The sequence below is a fragment of the Bos indicus x Bos taurus genome, chromosome 6 (genome assembly GCF_003369695.1).
Source record: "Bos indicus x Bos taurus breed Angus x Brahman F1 hybrid chromosome 6, Bos_hybrid_MaternalHap_v2.0, whole genome shotgun sequence".
NCBI lineage: Eukaryota > Metazoa > Chordata > Mammalia > Artiodactyla > Bovidae > Bos > Bos indicus x Bos taurus.
Genome location: NC_040081.1, coordinates 87,741,616 through 87,762,735, shown reverse-complemented (window position 1 = coordinate 87,762,735; position 21,120 = coordinate 87,741,616). Strand labels below are relative to the sequence as shown.

At 36.4% G+C, this 21,120-nt stretch overlaps 1 protein-coding gene across 10 annotated transcripts in view; it reads left to right on the top strand.

The window, feature by feature from the left end:
* The window catches only part of ANKRD17 (ankyrin repeat domain 17), a 166,981-nt gene extending 149,415 nt beyond the window's left edge, over positions 1–17,566 (top strand). For 7 of the 10 annotated variants that reach the window (XM_027544719.1, XM_027544718.1, XM_027544712.1 and 4 more), the window contains 5 exons: positions 3,631–3,828; positions 12,831–13,079; positions 13,626–13,804; positions 14,205–14,369; positions 15,287–15,755. In XM_027544719.1, the coding sequence (XP_027400520.1) occupies positions 3,631–3,828; positions 12,831–13,079; positions 13,626–13,804; positions 14,205–14,369; positions 15,287–15,346 (851 nt within the window). In that variant the 3' untranslated portion in view covers positions 15,347–15,755. Of the gene's footprint in view, positions 1–3,630; positions 3,829–12,830; positions 13,080–13,625; positions 13,805–14,204; positions 14,370–15,286 lie in introns of all 10 variants that reach the window. The other 3 variants (XM_027544711.1, XM_027544713.1, XM_027544715.1) reach the window with 2 other exon arrangements.
* The last annotated feature ends 3,554 nt before the right edge of the window (positions 17,567–21,120 follow it).

Sequence of the window (21,120 nt, the reverse complement as noted above, 5' to 3'; positions counted from 1 at the left end):
TTGGAGAATTTTGAGCATTACTTTGGTAGCATGTGAGAAGAGTGCAATTGTGCGGTAGTTTGAGCATTCTTTGGCATTGCCTTTCTTTGGGATTGGAATGCAAACTGACCTTTTCCAGTCCTGTGGCCACTGCTGAGTTTTCCAAATTTGCTGGCATGTTGAGTGCAGCACTTTCACAGCATCATCTTTTAGGATGTGAAATAGCTTGACTGGAATTCCATCACCTCCACTAGCTTTGTTCATAGTGATGCTTCCTAAGGCCCACTTGACTCTTCACATTCCAGGATGTCTGGCTCTAGGTGAGTGATCACACCATTATGATTATCTAGGTCATGAAGATCTTTTTTGTATAGTTCTCCTGTGTGGCCACCTCTTCTTAGTATCTTCTGCTTCTGTTAGGTCCATACCGTTTCTGTCCTGTACTGAGCCCATCTTTGCATGAAATGTCCTCTCGGTATCTCTCATTTTCTTGAAGAGATCTCTAGTCTTTCCCATTCTATTGTTTCCTCTATTTACTTGCACTGATCACTGAGGAAGGCTTTTTTATCTCTCCTTGCTGTTCTTTGGAAACCTGCATTCAAATGTATATATTGTTCCTTTTCTCCTTTGCTTTTCACTTCTTTTCACAGCTATTTGTAAGGCCTCCTCAGATGGCCATTTTCTTTTTTGCATTTCTTTTCCATGGGGATGGTCTTGATCCCTGTCTCCTGTACAATGTCATGAACCTCCGACCATAGTTCATCAGATCTAGTCCCTTAAATCTATTTCTCACTTCTACTGTATAATTGTAAGGGATTTGATTTAGGTCATACCTGAATGGTCTAGTGCTTTTCCTTACTTTATTCAAGTCTGGATTTGGCAATAAGGAGTTCATGATCTGAGCCATAATCAGCTCCCGGTCTTGTTTTTGCTGACTGTATAGAGCTTCTCCATATTTGGCTGCAAAGAATGTAATCAGTCTGATTTCAGTGTTGGCCATCTTGTGATGTCCATGTGTAGAATCTTCTCTTGTGTTGTTGGAAGAGGGTGTTTGCTATGACCAGTGCATTCTCTTGGCAAAACTCTATTAGCCTTTGCCCTGCTTCATCCTGTACTCCAAGGCCAAATCTGCCTGATACTTCAGGTTTCTCTTGAGTTCCTACTTTTGCATTCCAGTCCCCTATAATGAAAAGGACATCCCTTTTGGGTGTTAGTTCTAAAAGGTCTTGTAGGTCTTCATAGAACCGTTCAACTTCAGCTTCTTCAGTGTTACTAGTCAGGGCATAGACTTGAATTACTGTGGTATTGAATGGTTTGCCTTGGAAACGAACAGAGATCATTCTGTCATCTTTGAGATTGCATCCAAGTACTGCATTTTGGATTCATTTGTTAACACTATGATGGCTACTCCATTTCTTCTAAGGGATTCTTGCCCACAGTCATAGATATAATGGTCATCTGATTTAAATTCACCCATTCCAGTCCATTTTAGTTTGCTGATTCCTAAAATGTCGACATTCACTCTTGCCATCTCCTGTTTGATCACTTCCAATTTGCCTTGATTCATGGACCTAACATTCCAGGTTCCTATGCAGTATTGCTCTTTACAGCATCAGACCTTGCTTCTATCACCAGTCACATCCACAACTGGGTGTTGTTTTTGCTTTGGCTCCATCTCTTCATTCCTTCTGGAGTTATTTTTCCACTAATCTCCAGCAGCATATTGGGCACCTACTGATCTGGAGAGTTCCTCTTTCAGTGTCCTATCTTTTGCCTTTTCATACTATTCATGGGCATTTTCAAGGTAGAATACTGAAGTGGTTCGCCATTCCCTTCTCCAGTAGACCACATTTTGTTAGAAATATGTTAAGAAAGACTAAAATTTGGAGAAGAAAATGGCAATCCACTCCAGTACTCTTGCCTGTGAAATCCCTGGACAGAGGAGCCTGGTGAGCTGCAGTCCATGGGGTCGCAAGAGTCAGACACGACTTAGCAACTAAACCACCCACCACCACAAAGTGAATATATGCCTAAAGATAACATGTGAAAGGATATTTGCCATATACTAGCTAGTTTTTTGGGGGGCGGTAGGGGTGGGAATTAACCAGGAAGACTTGGGATTTTCCATCAACTTCCATTTTATATTTATGTATAATGACCATTATTTTTACTAATACTGTAAAACTATGAATAATACTACTAAATGTTAAAAACATACTAAAATTAAGATTTAGAGAAAAAGGAAATACCGGTTTTTTTTGAAAAGTATAGGAGAAGGACACAGTCATAGGGAGGTGAAGTTTTAAGGGGTATACAGTGATTAGAGCCAAAATGAGCCATGAAGTTCAACTTGAGAGTCCATCAGAGGGAAGTATTAGATTCAGGTCAAGACAGGCACATTTGCCTTCACAGCTATTTCTACCACTATTTGTACACCCTAGAAAGGGAAAATTAATGCAGTAATAGCACTCAGTATGTAGAACCATCATGCCAGATATATCCTTTATGCCTATACATTCTATTTTATCTTTTTGATGCAGCCATCAAGGTTCACACATTGCTTTTGGCTACTATGTCTCTTTGATCTCCTCCAGTCAAAAACATCTCACCACCTTCTTTTGTTCTTATCCACATTGAATCCTTTGAAGAATGTCCTACATTTCAGATTTGCCTGTTTTCTCAATCCATGGTTACATTTTGATTAAACATTTCTAGCAGGAACATCAGATAGGTAATGTTTGAATCTCACACTGCATCATATCAGGAGGTACTCAGTAACAGACTGTCTCAATTAGCTATGGAAAGCATGGTCACTTTAGTTACGGTGCTGATCATCAGATCTCTTTATTACAAGAGTATATCTACAGTCCTTTTTTTCTGTAGCTTTTTTATTTCATTTTTTTAAGGTTTTTTTTTTTTTTTTTTTTTTTTTAAGTAGCACTCTTAAGTTCACAGCAAAATTGAGAGAAAAGTACAACGATTTCCCATACCATCTGCCTCCATACAGGCCTAGCTTCTTTTATTACCAACATCCCACTCTAGAGTAGTACTTTTGTTACAATTGATGAATGTACGTTCACACATCCTTATCAAAGTCTATAGTTTACATGAGGGTTCACTCTTGTAATGCTGTACATTCTGTGAATTTGAACAAAAGTCTAGTGATGTGTATTCACCATCATTCTATCATCCAGAGTATTTTCAGTATCTTAAATATCCTCTGTGATTTGGCTACTCATCCCTCCCTCCCCTTAAGTGTTTTTTTTTTTAATGTTTATTTATTTTTAATTGATTGATTTCTGTAAGTTTTTTTAAAGATAAAATTTGATCCAACTCCTTGCCCACCAAACCTATGTAAATTCTAGTGTTATATTAAATCTCCATATTTCTATAATAAATAATAATCTGTCAAAATTAACATTAAATATAAAATATTTTTCATGTTAATTTCCTTTTTATAGCTATCTTTATAAAATAAAGGGGGAGGTAATGAGTCAGTGAACTGGAAGAAGTAAACAAGGAGAAATTTTTTTAATAATCCAAAATATATTTGCATTTATTAGGAACCTCTTGGAATTTTAGGTTTTTCTAGTTTAGTTATATATCTTAAGGATAACTATTATAAATTATGATTTATCTTCTACGTTGTAGGTATTGTCAATATGGACTCGCCATATGGTTCTGTAACACCTTCCTCTACACATTTGGGAAACTTTGCCTCAAACCTTTCAGGAGGTCAAATGTATGGACCTGGGGCACCCCTTGGAGGAGCACCCACAGCTGCTAACTTTAACAGACAACATTTTTCCCCACTTAGTTTGTTGACTCCATGTTCATCAGCATCAAATGGTGAGTAATACACAGTAATTCTAGAGGAAGAGTTTGCCTTTATGTTCCCTTAAAAAAAAGTTTTAAAGTTTTTCAAAGTTTGGAGTTTTTAAGTTTTAAACCTCTTAATAAGTTAAATACTATACCTGGAGAAGGGAATGGCAGCCCACTCCATTATTCTTGCCTGGAGAATCCCATGGACAGAGGAACCTGGTGGGCTATAGTCCATGGGGTCACAAAGAGTGGAATGGGACTGAAGTCCCTTCAGTTCAGTTCAGTTCAGTAGCTCAGTTGTGTCCAACTCTTTGCAACACCATGAATCGCAGCACACCGGGCCTCCCTGCCCATCACCAACTCCTGGAGTTCACTCAAACTCATGTCCTTTGAGTCAGTGATGCCATCTAGCCATCTCATCCTCTGTGGTCCCCTTCTCCTCCTGCCCTCAATCCCTCCCAGCAGCAGAGTCTTTTCCAATGAGTCAGCTCTTGGCATGAGGTGGCCAAAGTATTGGAGTTTCAGCTTTAACATCAGTCCTTCCAATGAACACCCAGGACTGATCCCCTTTAGAGTGGACTATTGGATCTCCTTGCAGTCTAAGGGACTCTCAAGAGTCTTCTCCAATACCATAGTTCAAAAGCATCAATTCTTCGGCACTCAGCTTTCTTCACAGTCCAACTCTCATATCCATACATGACCACTGGAAAAACCATAGCCTTGACTAGATGGACCTTTGTTGGCAAAGTAGTGTCTCTTCTTTTCAATGTGCTATGTAGGTTGGTCATAACTTTCCTTCCAAGGAGTAAGCGTCTTTTAATTTCATGGCTGTAATCACCATCTGCATTGATTTTGGAGCCCAAAAATATAAAGTCTGACACTGTTTCCACTGCTTCCCCATCTATTTGCCATGAAGTGATGGGACCAAATGCCATGATCTTTGTTTTCTAAATGTTGAGCTTTAAGCCAACTTTTTCACTCTCCTCTTTCACTTTCATCAAGAGGCTTTTTAGTTCCTCTTCACTTTCTGCCATAAGGATGGCGTCATCTGCATATCTGAGGCTATTGAATTTCTCCCGGCAGTCTTGATTCCAGCTTGTTCTTCCTCCAGCCCAGCGTTTCTCATGATGTACTCTGCATAGAAGTTAAATAAGCAGGGTGACAATATACAGCCTTGACATACTCCTTTTCCTATTTGGAACCAGTCTGTTGTTCCATGTCCAGTTCTAACTGTTGCTTCCTGACATGCATATAGATTGCTCAAGAGGCAGGTGAGGTGGTCTGGTATTCACATCTCTTTCAGAATTTTCCAGTCTATTGTGATCCCCACAGTCAAAGGCTTTGGCATAGTCAATAAAGCAGAAATAGATGTTTTTCTGGAACTCTCTTGCTTTTTTGTTGATCCAGCGGATGTTGGCAATTTGACCTCTGGTTCCTCTGCCTTTTCTAAAACCCGCTTGAACATCTGGAAGTTCATGTCCACATATTGCTGAAGCCTGGCTTGGAGAATTTTAAGCATTACTAGAGTGTGAGATGAGTGCAATTGTACAGTAGTTTAAGCATTCTTTGGTATTGCCTTTCTTAGGGATTGGAATGAAAACTGACCTTTTCCAGTCCAGTGGCACTGCTGAGTTTTCCAGATTTGCTGGCATACTAGCACACAATAAACCATAATTAAAAAGAATATGGAAAGCAGTATATACATACATGTACCTGTGTGTGTGTGTGTGTGTGTGTGTGTGTGTATAGGGAAAGATTGAAGGCAAAAGAAGAAGAGTGTGTATTATACACCAGAAACTAACAAAAAGTTGTAAATCCTATACCTCAATAAATAAATAAATACTATAAAAGTGTAATTTATGTTCTTGGCAATCTGAAATTAGGAGGAATTTAAATAGAGTCTCCAGGTTTTTAAAGTATTAGAATCAACTTCAGTTCTATCAAATCTAGAATATTGTGTTTTTGAGGTTTATTTCTAAGATGGATCATTTTTTGAGAATCAAAAGTCTTGTTTTATCACCTGTTGATTTACATTTACTTTTAGATTTGAGAATGTAGCTTCCATGAAGAAGGATTTGTAGCCTTATAGTATAAGGCTACTTTTTTGTCTACTTTAAATCTCATCTGCTACGTAAACAGAGAATTCAGCACATTAAGAGAATTCTGTAATAAGGGTAGTGGGTTTTTTTGTATTTGTGGTTATTTATTTATTTAGTGAGGATAAAGACATCAAATTGCTTTCACTTTGAGGAAATTTTAATAAGAATCCTTTTTTGTTTTTTTTTAAGTTTTAACAATTTCTTCTAACAACATTAGAGCTCAGTTAATAGAGACTGGTTAACTGAGTGAAAGAATTAAAAAAAAAATTCATATTTGAGAGATTTGCATGTCTGCCAGTGAAAGCTTGAACATATATAGTGAATTTACATATTGTATAGTTTTTCTTGTGTTTATCAAATAACAAAGACTGTCACATGGAATATTACATATCCTTGTACTGCTAAGGCGCTTCAGTCGTGTCCGACTCTGTGCGACCCCATAGATGGCAGCCCACCAGGCTCCGCCCTCCCTGGGATTCTCCAGGCAAGAACACTGGAGTGGGTTGCCATTTCCTTCTCCAGTGCATGAAAAGTGAAAGTGAAGTCGCTCAGTCGTGTCTGACTCTATGTGACCCCATAGACAGCAGCCCACCAGGCTCCTCTGTCCATGGGATTTTCCAAGCAAGAGTACTGGAGTGGGTTGCCATTGCCTTCTCCTGTCCTTGTACCGGTGTCCCTAAGTTAAAATAAATGGTTTAAGAAAGAATAAATAAATAAGATGACTATGACAAAATCATGCCAGAAATAATGTAATAAGTATGCAAATAAGGTACCAAGAAAAAAGGAGAGAAGTTCATAGCGATTCCTGTTGAGGATACTTTACCTATCTTTGAAAAAGCTGAAGAAAGTTTCTTAAGAATCATAATTGAGATAAAGTGAATATAGTATAACATAGCTATTTAGCCTGGTTTATCTAAACTTAAACTATTAATAGAACATTGAAAGTAAATATAACTATAAGGAATAACTGATTATGACATTTTAGTCTTAACTATCTGGCTTATAATAAAAAGTTACAGCCTCAGTTATTTAAAGCTGTATTCAGTACAACATAAATTTGTGTACTGGAGGAATATGGATATTTATTTATTTAGTTCATTACAAGGAAGATCGATGGGGCTTCCCAGGTGGCACTAGTGGTGAAGAACCCACCTGCTAATGCAAAAAACATAAGACATGCAGGCTGGGTCCCTGAGTCAGGAAGATCCCCTGGAGGAGGTGATGGAATCCCACGCCAGTATTCTTACCTGGAGAATCCAACGGTCAGAGAAGTCTGGCAGGCTACAACCCATGGGGTCACAAAGAGTCGGACACAACTAAGAACACACACACACAGTTGTCCTAAAACATTTTTATAGGTCTTTTCTGCTTTTGAACCATGAACCACTTAAGGTAAATGTGTTGTGTTTTCTTTTTAAGGTAAACATGTTGTATTTGTTTATATCTCTGGGGTCCTTTAAGATAGCATAAAGAACCCTTGTATATTTCCCCACGCCCATTCACTACTTGTTAACATGTTACCACATTCCTCCCTTTCCCTGCTGTGTATCTGTGTGTGTGTGAGAGGAGAGAGAGAAAGAAAGTGTGTGTGTGTGTGTGTGTGTGTGTGTGTGTGAAATATGTGTGTGTAGGGATTGTAGGGCTTTCTTCAGTTCAGTTCAGTTCAGTCGCTCAGTCGTGTCCAAATTTTTGCAACCCCATGAATCGCAGCACGCCAGGCCTCCCTGTCCATCACCAATTCCCAGAGTTCACTCAGACTCACGTCCATCGAGTCAGTGATGCCATCCAGCCATCTCATCCTCTGTCGTCCCCTTCTCCTCCTGCCCTCAATCCCTCCCAGCATCAGAGTCTTTTCCAGTGAGTCAACTCTTCCCATGAGGTGGCCAAAGTACTGGAGTTTCAGCTTTAGCATCATTCCTTCCAAAGAAATCCCAGGGCTGATCTCCTTCAGAATGGACTGGTTGGATCTCCTTGCAGTCCAAGGGACTCTCAAGAGTCTTCTCCAACACCACAGTTCGAAAGCATCAATTCTTCGGCACTCAGCTTTCTTCACAGTCCAACTCTCACATCCATACATGACCACTGGAAAAAGCATAGCCTTGACTAGATGGACCTTTGTTGGCAAAGTAATGTCTCTGCTTTTCAATATGCTATGCAGGTTGGTCATAACTTTTCTTCCAAGGAGTAAATGTCTTTTAATTTCATGGCTGCAGTCATCATCTGCAGGGGTTTCTTACTGTACCATTTTACAGTTAGTTGCAGATACAGACTGATTTCCCCTAAATACTCCAGATTATAATATTTTAGAATCACAAGAACTTTCTCTTTCAAAACTGCAATGCAGTTAATCACCTTCTGCAAATTTTACTTTGATACATTATAATCTAATATATAGTCCATACTCATATTTCACCAGTTATCCCAATAATGCCTTTAATATCTCCTCTTTTTCAAGATTAAAATCAGTGTCACAGACTGCATGTAATTCCCATGTCTTTTTAGTTTCAAATAACCTGGAAGTGTTTGCTTAGACTTTATGAATCTTTCAAAGAAAGCTTTTTTTTTTTTAAGGTTACAGATCAGTTGTTTGGTAAAATGGTTCAATTTGTTTTTCTGATATTTCTTCATTTTTAAGTTTAAGTTATGTATTTTTGACAGGAGCATCCCTATTAGTGTTTCAGCCTTCTCACGGTATTACATTAGAAAATATAAAATGTCAGTTTGTGCTGTTTACTTTGATCACTTGGTTTCATAGGTTTCTACACTATCAAATTACCACTTTTCCCTTTGTAATTTGTAAAGTAATCTGTGGGCACTTACTTTGAAACTGCTTTTATTCCTCATCAGACTTTGAGGTAGAATGTAAGGAAATAGGGAAGAAGGAGAACTTTTCTCAGTAGAAATAATAGTTTTGTTTTTGTAACCATGTTAATATTCACAAATTTAAAACAGAACCAACCTTGATGAAGGGAAAAACACTAAAATTGAAAATAAATAAAAACAAGTAAACCTATCTGCATTTTAAATTACTAACATAAACCTACTAAATGAAAAAGAAACAATCTAAAAACTTTTGAAGACATTGGTATTTAGTAAACCCAAAAGACAAATAGACTACAGACAAAATCTTCACTTCTACTTAGGACATTTGTATTTTATGTTATGGATGAGTGATTTTAAACCTACATGGGTTATATTATAGGGCTGAGCAAATGAATAAATAAGAATATTGAAAATGATGTAATCCAGGGCTCTGATTGTAGGAATAGAAGAATGTAGAGTGAGGCAAGGAAGAATGCTATGAAATTGTATTGGAATTAGAGGATCAATATGAACTCATGATTTTAAAATGATGTTATGTTTCGGATTGAATCACATAAAGTTGCCATTTTCCCCCCAGAACTATCTACTGAAAAGGGCCTAGAAGCCATGGATCTTCAGTAGCAGTAAGCACATTCAGCATCCAGATCTGTCTGTTAAATGTTTTAATCCACTAAAAGAAACTAGGGCTTGTTGGGGAAATAGCTGATTTGAGAGCTGGGGCAGGGAGAGTATAAGAGAAGTCTGCAAAAAGTCTTGTAGTGTCAGAAAGTAATTAAGTGTTTAGATGGTTGGGGCATGTCAGAGGAATGCAGCATATAGCTTGAAGGAGCTCCCACTAGCCAAATTCAGGACAGTTTAACCATCAAAATGAATAATGTCAGCTCACTGGATAAAACAAGAATCCATGGAGTACGTAATGGTTATAAATAAAATTTTACAATGCAGACGGGGGACTTACAATGTCATTACAGTATAATGACAACTCATAAATGTAAAAGGAATTACAATTTGAGTCATCATTTTGCAACTGTTAGACTGGTTGATCAGCCAAGATTCTCAGACTTTTCCCTTTATTACTGAACTTTTAACTAGTTTGCATTTCATTACCTACCCAGGTTCGATCCCTGGGTTGAGAAGATCTCCTGGAGAAGGGAATGGCAACCCACTCCAGTATTCTTGCCTGGAGAATTCCATGGACAGAGGAGCCTGGTGGGCTACAGTCCATGGGGTCACCAAGGGTTGGACACAACTGAGCGACTAACAGTACTACTACTACTAATAAAAATCTTAATACTTTTTAATGACCATTTAGTTTGTTTTACCTGACTTCTGATTATTCTTTAAGTTATCTGTTCACATAAATGTCATTTCATAGCTTTGTTTATTTATGGTAGTCTTTCAAAATTTTGTTTTTCATATTTATCTATATATTTTTCATAAAAATTGCCATTCTGCATGCTGTTGGAAAACTAACCCAAGAAGCATTACTTATTCTTCACAATGTATTTATCTGGTTTTAGGTATTTGAACAGCTTTTATCAACATTTCTCCGTGCATTCCACTTCTTTTTTTTCCCTTCTCCTCTATAGAATGTCAGGACATGATATTAGGACTCTGGCAAATTAAACTAGGATATGTGGGACATGGGACCCTTACTTCCAAATAAAAAAGTTAAAAAAAGAAAGCAGAAAACCTTCCTGAGGCTGCAAAACAACAGGCTGGTGATATCCAAGATCCTTCTGCATACAGGCTAGGCAGAGATCCCCTGAGCCCGTATCCCACTCAGACTGCTAAGGTCTATCCTGTCAGTGCTCAACCCGTGCATGCTTTGAGTACTGATCACTGGTGCTCTGTGAGTTTCAGGCTTTGGCAAATCTAGTCAGTGGGTCACTTTGACATTTCAATCTTATAAGGCTCTTTTGTATCCAAAAGCAGTAAAAATAATAATAATGACAGTTTTTTTTAAGGAACAAATTAATTTTACATCATGACTCAGTATGCATATACCTGTGTGTGACTGAAATATATCTATAAAACAGTACTTACATCCTTACAGTATATGTTCATGCTGCTGTTTTTTTTTCATGCTGTTCTTTTCTCTTCTGTTTTCTTTAACCTTGAAAAAAAATTTTTGTTACTCATAACTAACCACAGTCATCTCATGATCTACTGTAGTTCAGTTAATACTGAACTGAGGCGTGACAATGCAGTGCAGTTTTCCTGCAGGAGCACTTTTTCCATTTGTAAGTCACATTGCTCTTCCAATTTGAATTCAGAACTGAAGTGGATTTACTGAAACTTAAGTTTCAGGGTATCTCATTTGCAAGGGGCCCTGCCAAGGTCCTGTACCGAGTTTTGTACTTGTATTTTTTTTTTTTTCCCTAAAACAGATTCCCAAGATTGTATTCCATCAAAACCTATAAAATCTGTTTTTTCTCTATAAGTTAGCATATTTAATAACATGACTCTGAATTAGATTTTTCTTGTTTATTCTAATTAAAGAAATTATAATAATTAGGGATAAGAACAAAAATTATAATTAGGCTCTTTTCGTAGCAAGGACTGTAGACCGGGGGATCTCAAGGAAAGTGGTGCTTACCTCAAGGCTATGCAGGGTGATCTTTGAAACCATCTAAGATTTGAGACAGCTATTACCTCTCTGTCTCTCTTTAGAGGATTTATGGTCTCTCACTCATAGTCTGTTTCTTGTCAGTCCTCTTACTACTGACTCTCTTTACATATAGGCTTCTTCATAATCTCATCTTGTATGTAGCCCTCAAAGATTCAGTTCATATTTAAACCAGTTTTTCTGTTTTCAAATAAATTGTAGCTATGCACTATGCAGGTAACTGTTTTGACTTCCTAAGCTTCAAGTTCCTCTACAGTTTAGCCTCTATTTAATTTTAAATATGCTTTGTATTTAGACTTTAATAAGAAAAGTATGATTGGTTTTGGTTTTCCTTCTTCACTGTGGTGGCTTCCCTGGTGACTCAGTTGGTAAAGAATCCTTCTGCAATGCAGGAGATCCAGATTTGATCCCTGGGTGGGGAAAATCCCCTGGAGAAGGAAATGGCAATCCACTCCAGTATTCTTGCCTGGAAAATTCTATGGACAGAGGAGCCTGGTGGACTACAGTCCATGGGGTCACAAAGAGTCAGACACTACTGAGCATCTGAGCATGTATTAAAAAAAGTAAAAGAGCTTGAAATATATCCCAAGTTCTACTCCAAAGAAGGTTGTTATTGTTTTGGGCTTCCCTTGTGGTTCAGCTGATAAGGAATCTGCCTGCAGTGCAGGAGACCTGGGTTCGATCCCTGGGTTGGGAAGATTCCCCTGGAGAAGGGAAAGGCAACCCACTCCAGTATTCTGGCCTGGAGAAATCCATGAACTGTGTGTATAATCCATGGGGTCACAAAGAGTTGGACACAACTGATCGACTTTCACTTTCTTTCACTTTCTTCACTATAGTGTATAAAGAGACTAAATCACTAAAGAATATTCCCAAATTGTGTGTATTAAGAACTAGCCTTGTTGTGATAAGTAAAACTTAAATTGCCACTTCTAAGAGTGTGTTCTGTGGAATATCCACAAGGTACAGTGAATCAGTTGGGTTATGAAACATAGCCTTCTGTTGGTATTTTATCAGCATATTAAAGTTCTGTGAAGTCCTGATTTAAAGAAACTTACTTATTTTTTTTTAACATACAACCAAGGGACAAATATTCCCAAGGAAAATAGTTTGAAAATTGCCAATACAATCAGTGATTTTCCCCACCTCCATTTTGTTGTCATTGTTGTTTCTTTTTAATTTAAATGTTGTCTTCTCATTGCTCTGGTGTTATATTTTACTTATGGTCAAGGGCAAATTAATTTAAATATTAATTAGTGTGCAGGCAGCATTCACATTTCGCATTCTACTATCCCAAAACTAAATAGGAAAATTGTGAGCCAAATTAAAAAATGACTGCAAAGTCACAGAACTTTAACCAGATTTTAATATACATAATTTATTATGTAAGCATTATACTCATATTTCTAAAATTTTGTTTACAAAATTACAGGCTCTATAGAGACAGTGTATATTATTTCCCAATATCTTTTCTCTAGATTCTCCTGCACAGTCAGTATCCTCTGGAGTTCGTGCACCTTCTCCTGCCCCATCATCAGTACCTTTAGGGTCAGAAAAGCCCAGCAACGTCTCTCAGGATAGAAAAGTTCCAGTCCCTATTGGGACGGAACGTTCTGCACGTATCAGGCAAACTGGAACTTCAGCCCCATCTGTTATTGGGAGTAATTTGTCCACATCAGTAGGACACAGTGGCATCTGGTCCTTTGAAGGGATTGCTGGCAATCAAGGTATGGTATGCTATTCTGCTTATTGGAAGTTAAGTTTATATATTTAACCAAAATATTAAAATATTTAAATAATTTGAATTTAAAAAGCAGTATTTAATTATCATAAACATTCTTTTAAGAAAATATGTGTTCATATCTCTTCATTTTGACTAATCAATTTATTTAAGAGTTTGAAACTTTTTTTGTTCACCTGTGATCTCTCACTGAGTTAATCATTGCTGAGTATAGTTTAATACAAGCATATTATTTTCTTCATTTCATCATATTAAGGAAATATTAATATTTCCTTTGGGGCTCTTTAGTTTTATCTTAGCTTTTTTTTTGTTTTGTAACACAAAGTGTTTAGGTTACATTACAAGGCTATTGTTTCACTACCTACAAACATGGAAATATTGTGGTAAAGATATAAAAGTAGGTCATTATTCTGAAGGAATTCACATCCAATGTAGAAAATATTAGACATATATAAAGTTTTTTTTTTTTTTGCTGTTTTCTGATTTTAAATATCTCCCAATTATTTTTTTCTGCCTCTTCATCTTCCCTCAGACAAAGTAGACTGGTGTAACCCTGGGATGGGAAATCCTATGATTCACAGGCCAATGTCTGATCCAGGAGTGTTTTCACAGCATCAAGCAATGGAGCGAGAGAGTACAGGAATTGTAACTCCTTCTGGTACATTCCATCAGCATGTTCCTGCAGGATACATGGACTTTCCTAAAGTTGGGGTAATGGTGATTTAAAAGCATGTTCATTAGTTCTAAATGATTTTCTGATTATTAGCCTTATTTTACTTCCCATGTATAAGCATTTGTGAAATGGTGCTGGAGCTTTGGCTTGAAATTATAGGTGAAAATCTAGCTAAAATATAAATATTTATAAATCCTGATTTTGTCTGAGTTGTTTAGAGAAATGTTTTTTGACAAAAGATTTTATATACTAGGCTTACACTGTCTTCTGTCTAATGCTGGAAGAAATCATATTGGAAAATAATTTTTAAATCACTTAGATAGCTTACATGTTCCAAAATGAGGTGAAGTTTCAAATACAATTTTAGGGTATTGATTATACTGGGAAAAATAATAAGCAGTGACTTCAATGTGCATAATCCTTGTTTTCTTTTTTAAGGGTATGCCTTTTTCTGTGTATGGGAATGCAATGATTCCTCCAGTAGCACCACTTCCTGATGGTGCTGGAGGACCCATATTTAATGGCCCTCATGCTGCGGACCCCTCTTGGAATTCCCTGATAAAGATGGTTTCAAGCTCCACAGAAAATAATGGCCCTCAAACGGTAAGGCTGATCATTCCATGAACATTTATTTAATGATTATGAGCTTCCAAGGGGCTTCCCTGGTGGCTCAGACAGTAAAGAATCCAGCTGCAATGTGGGAGACCTGAGTTTGATCTCTGGGTTGGGAAGATCCCCTGGAGGAGCGCATGGCAACGCACTCCAGTATTCTGACCTGGAGAATTCCATGGACAGAGGAGCCTGATGAGCTACAGTCCATGGGGTCCCAGAGCGTCGGACACGACTGAGCAACTAAGCATAGCACCTAGCTGCCAAGACAAATGTAATAGAGATAAATCATGGTTGTGAGAGAGTTTGGTGAATATGGGCAGTTGGGGAAATTGAGGGAAATTTATTATAGCTGAAATATAGCAGAGGGATATGGAAAAGGGTACCAAAGGTAGTGGTTTGGGGCCAAAATTAGGAAAGACATAATATATTCCATTGAGTAGCAGGTGGTAGGTAAAAAATTTTAAGTTGTAAAGTTTTGTAATTTTATGTATCAAAATTTAGTTGTGCAAAAAGGTCCATCTAGAGGTTATTTATTAAAAGTATTATAAATGTCAAAATAGTATGTGACTGTGAAAATGCTTAGAGATGGTTGTATATTTTAACTTATTGTGGTATATATTTAATACCTGATTTTCATTCCACAATCATCAACCTGTATGTACTCAGATAACGGTTTTTTAAAAATGATGGTAATTCAGATCCTGTTCGAGGGATAAGAGTAGAGGCAGGAAAACAACAGATAATAGTGGTTTATCACTGCTTTTCTTTATTGTTTCCCAGTATGTTGCCAGTTAACTGAGAAACTTAGCTGGTTTAGCTCATAAATATTCCTTAGTGTTTAAGAGTTTTATTTTAATCAAGTATATGTTAAATACATATTTAATAAAACATGTGCTTTATATTCATAGGTGTGGACTGGACCCTGGGCACCTCACATGAACAGTGTGCATATGAACCAGCTTGGCTGATGAGGATCAGCTTGTTAGCCTGCAGATTCCTTTTCATTCAGAGGAAATCACAAGTGGCCGAAAAAAAAATTTATGCTCCCAAATCATTCTACTGATGTGCTTGACTGAAGTGTGTAGGCTTTTTGCAGAAGAACTTACTAACTGACCTATTTTCTGTGAACATTTGTGACTGCCCATTCCCCATCATCATCCGTTTTACCTTAGTTAGCCTTTTTCTTATCATTTTTCTTTTTTTCTTTTCCCTCTTCCCCTTTGGACATAACTTTCTGTTGAAGCTGTTCTTTGGCTGGTTGGTTTTAGTACTGTAAACTGCTTCTGAGCAAACACGGAAATTTAGCAAAATTATGTAAACTTGATCCTGAAGTTTTAGAATGGCAAATAAATGTACAATTGTTTACATAACAGAAAAGGCTAAGCAGAAAGTAAATTTCAATATGTCAGTATAGAGGCTCTACTTTACGTAGACTTAAATTAATGTGAGATATGTACCTTCATATTCAGAAATCTGGATGTTTCCTTCATACATTAAACTATTAATAAGTATAACTTTTCTGCTTGTGTAATTTAAGTATAAAGTAAAACAATGGGCATTATCAGTGAATGTTTCCCGACGCTGGCTTTTAAAATACCCATGCTGCTCTCCTTTTGAGTTTGTTTGCAGCAAGGCACATATAGAGTAAGAAATTTTAACACTTTTTCATGTCTTTTTATTACCTTGTCACACTTTTAAAAACTAATACACACTTCTCTCTTCACTCTTTTGTTTCTCTCCTCACCCTTGCCACTAATACCAGTAAAATTTTCTTTCTGATCGTGAAATAATTCTATAAAGATTTTTACTCTAATGGCTGCTACAGAGAGATGGAGAATCTGCATCATCACCTGTGGTTTCTTCTAATCATAAAACATTCAGTCTTTCTGAGAATTTAAAAAGCCACCACTGGTTCCCAGTCAGCATATACAAGCTCTTAATATACTGTTTATTATTAAATAATTCAGTGTACCATTTTATATTGGATAATATTGATTCTTAACATTGGGTTTGGAGTCATCAGGAGTCAACATAAAAATTCCAGTTTACAATAATTTAAAGGTTTTTTTTCCCCATATTTTAAAGCCTTCTTAATTTCTACACTTGTTTGTATATTATCAGTGAAAGGGATCAACAGCTAACTTGGGGCAAGTAATAAATTTGGCGTTTGTCATTAAGACAACTTATGGTAGACATGAATACACAGGTTACAAAATAAAGCCTCCTGTTTAACCTGTTTATGTAAGACACAGGGCCACACTAAACTACTCAGTGGGATTTATCTATTCATTTCACTTGAAAAAATAAACAGTAACATATTCCAAGAAGAATATGTGTCCTACCCTGTCTCATGTGATACAATAAATTATATGGTTGAAATAGAAAGTAAGCATAAAAGTGAAGTAATGTCTTTAAAAAATAATAGACATAATTCCTCATTGGTGAAACATAAACATTAACTAAAATTCAGATAGATCACCCAGGTTAACAATATTAATATGGTTCCTTGACTGTTCAAGAAAATGAAATGATTTCTTTTACTCTGGTTACCTAAGTAAAGAGTAAAAAGATTTCTCAAACATATCCAGAAATTTATAAACACATTTGTATCTTTTAATTTAGAAGGTGGTCTTAAAATACATAAATTTGTTTTTCTCCCTGTCTGTGATTGATACAACCATATTTAAAGGAAAAGCTAAATGATATCCTACAAATAAATGTAGCTATGACATAAAATTATTGCACTTTACTAAGAAAGGGGTATAATGCTATTTAACAGAGTATTTTATGTATGACTTTTGCCACTATCCTATAACTTTTTGCTTAGTTTCTTTTCTGTGTTTACTAGGGTTATTTTCTAATTAAAATAATCCTGCTAGATAACAGATACCACCCAGTATTTATCACAACACATGACCTTGTGTTGACTCACAACAGTGGGTTTCTTAAGATAGGGTGTCTTGCTAAAAAACAGAGAGAAAAACTATTTTTTTTTTTTACTTCAAAGCTATGGGACAGGGGACTATTGATTGGAATGCTCCTAATTTAGTTTTTGGGGTCAGGCTTGTTAAATATAATACCATGGTTTTAGAAGTCTGTACTGGGAACATTTTTCAGATACATTTTTTATATTTCAGATGTAATGCAGTGCACTTTTATTTGAATAATAAAAAAATCATCTTTTGAGACCATGCAGGTCTTTTTTTTCCCCCTTTTTGGAAAGTATGTGGTATGTATAATTGCAGACTACATAAGGTATTTCTTTTCTCTTATCCTTTTAAGAAGTAGCTTAACTCTTAGATGTAACAGTTAGGTTAGTTCACACTTTAAATCCCAAAAGAATTAATATCCCAATTATTGTGTAATCTGTTTATACCAATCATTCCATTTTAGAAATGATTTTGTGTACTGGTGCCAAGAGAATTCCCACGGTATGCCTTTTCAACATATATTTCAGCATATACCAGTATATTCAAAAAAGTGATTTTACTATTTATGTGAAAGGTATTTTTCCCTTCTGTTTCCTCTTACTACAAAGTTAAATCAATCTATTAGTAATTGAAAATTACTTTTTTGGGGGTAATAACTATACTTACCTTACAGTCATTTTTCTTCTCAGGATAAAGGAGGTAAATAGTTTACTAATAGTTCCTGTCTTGTTTATCATGAAAATATTATTCTATTTTTCTATTGATTAAAATGACCTAATTATACATTTCATAAATATTTTTGCACACTTTATTTTTAAAAACAATACAAAGTGTTAGATTAAACAGATAAATCTGGCATGACATTTAAGAATGCTAGAACTTTCAAATAAAGTTTTAACTCAGGATTATTTCAGAATGATTCAAAATATCAAAGGAAAACCATTTCACTGTTTTCCATTACTAACATGGAGATTGAGTATACCAATACTCTGTATTTTTACTTTAGATAAATGTATCTATTCAGATGTCTTTTAATATTAATGTTTGGGATATTTATAATTTGTAAATTCTAGATGCTCCTGAATCTTTTTGGAAATATATCCCAGATTAAGCAAGTCACAACACTTAGTTAACTGAATTAACTAACTGTTAATTGCAAATGATTGGGATTTAGGATGAGAGCATCATTAATGCTCTAATATTTAATCTACCGTGGTATACACCTTGATTGCAAAAACACCATCACTTATATTTTGGATAAGTGAATACAGAGAAAAATGTGTTACTGTGGCTTTGACATAAATAAGAATTTCTTTATGTGACAGTAAAAATATAGGACTAATACATGGGTCATAAGAGGTTTCATATTAGACTTCTACCTTGAAATCAGTTCCCACTTTTGAAAGTAAAAGCCAATATCGTATACTTAGTACTTAAAAGTCAATGATAATTCAAGAGAATTTTTTTTTAATGAGAAAAAAAGCTAATACTACATTAGGTAACTTTGATTTTAAAAGCAGTGCATTAATAGGAAAAAGAAATGTGATTCCAAGGGATCACTTTAAGTTGCTCATGAAAATATCCTTTAAAGTTTCTTTTGGTAAACACTTGAGAAGGTGTATTTGGGAAGAGAGAAATTTAAATGACTGTACATATAGACAGTCTCTCTCTATATATATAATAGCCTATATTCACATTTTGACCTCCATTCCTGTGTTCAGCACAGTTGATGAATAAGAATTTCAGAAACTTCTGACAGTAAATATATAGTCTTTGTTTTTCAGGAGCTTTAAATAAAATTAAGAAAAAAGTTAGCTATGTGATGTAGTATGAATAAAAAGACAGGAATGAGCTAATAAGTAGTTGAACTTTTTAGAAATGTTAAAAATGTTTTTTAAATGAACTTTTTAAACATAATATATCCATTTGCAAAGTATTAGGGTTGGCATCATTTCAGCTGGTTTGCCCAATATTTGTATAGTCAGTCTGTAGTATACTTTTCCACTCAAAATACTCAGAGTATCACAATGTTTGTTACCAGTACATACATATACACTTTGTATTTGCATTGGGCTTTGTAATCGACAAATACTTCTCCCTACATTCTATACCAAGTAGATAGCCAGTCCTGATCATCTCCATTAACCAAATTGTAATCAGTATGTTTTAAGTATATGAAATTAGGTTAAATATTCATAAATTGTATTTAGATCACAATAGTCAAACTTAAAGCAGTGGAACATTTTTAAATGAGACTATAATCTGTGACCCCAAAATGTAGCACAAAAGGTGAGCCTACACTCACTGAAGAAGTTCCAGCCCCGACTCCTGAATACAAATCCACAGAAGGAAGTCTTAGGAATTTGATGAATAGCTTAAAAATTCTTGATTTAAATTATCTGAATAGTGAATGCATAAACGTGGAGTTTTTATTTTAGGATCTTTTTCCTTTCATCAACTCCTTTTCTCCTACATATCAAAAGGTCACAGTCCTTAGGCTTAAATGACGCTGTGGAAAGTCCAACTCCTAATGTTATCAGGTCTCTGCAACGAGAGGAGTGCAGCAGCATAGAAGTTGTTCCTTTGCTCCCTCAACCTTCAGGCCAAGATAATTCCATGTAAAATTCTTTTCCACTTTAAACCAGTAGTCGGTACCAATAGGTTGCTTGTTTTAACTTGACAAGCAGATAGGGAGACAGTGATACAGGCTTTTACTTTAGGAAAAGAAATTCTATAACATATGTTGGGATGTGTGTGTTAACATATAAAATTTCATGAATGGATTTAATCATGTAATTTGAAGGAAGATCACTTCCTGAACCCAGAGAAAACATCTGGTACCCCTGGGTAGGTGCACAGTGAAGCAAGAACAGTAGCTCCAGTTTGACATTACCCCAATATTGGCCGGCACCTTCGTTTTAATCAATGATTTTGTTCCTCAACACAATTTGGCCTTTAGGTCTAGGGATGATCATTATGTTAAGAAACTCCATGTCATCCCATTGTGTTCCCAGGAACACAAAGCTAAAAACTAGTCCATGTACATTTTAGCCTGCTCCTTTTAAACAGAAGACAGCTGATGTTGCTGTTCAGGCTCCTTAAAGTTTATACACGATGTTAAGCCCCAATAAAGAAGTCACCGTGCTGCCAGTGATAACTCCCCTTAACTCAGGAGATGGTTCTTTATTCTTAATAAACTTTACTGCCCTTTATAATGAAAGATGAAACACTAAAACTGGTTCTGAAAATGCTTATTAGGACAGATGAGGCAATTAAATAATTTATACCACAGACTAAAGTATGCTTAGAGCATAAAGACTTGATTTTAACAACACAGAAACTCACGCCTCTCCAAACTGGCATTTCAGCAACGCGTTCAAGATAGATTGAGTATAATCTATCTCAATCCCTAGCGGAAGCAATCGGGGTGCACATAAAGACGTGGGGGGGCTACCTTCTGATCACAAAAAGCACCCACAAAGTTTAAACCATGACATGATTAAGTCAAAAAGAACGGAAAGGTATATGCCGAAGACAGAATTTACAGGACGAGAGCTTCCTAGAGAACGCCTCGCCGGGCTCCGGGCACCAAGTCCCACCCGCAACACTACAATTCCTGTCTAGCCTCGAGGAGCTCCAGCACAGCAGCGCGAAAGTTTCGTGTCTGCGCAGTAGGCTTGCTAGGTGCCGCGTGAGAAAGGTGGGACATTTCTGCCTCGTGCGTCATCTCTAGTGCGACTCAATACGTCACTGGCTTGACCGGGAAGGTCAATTGTGGCCACCCGCGAACTCACGCCCACTTTACGCCGGGG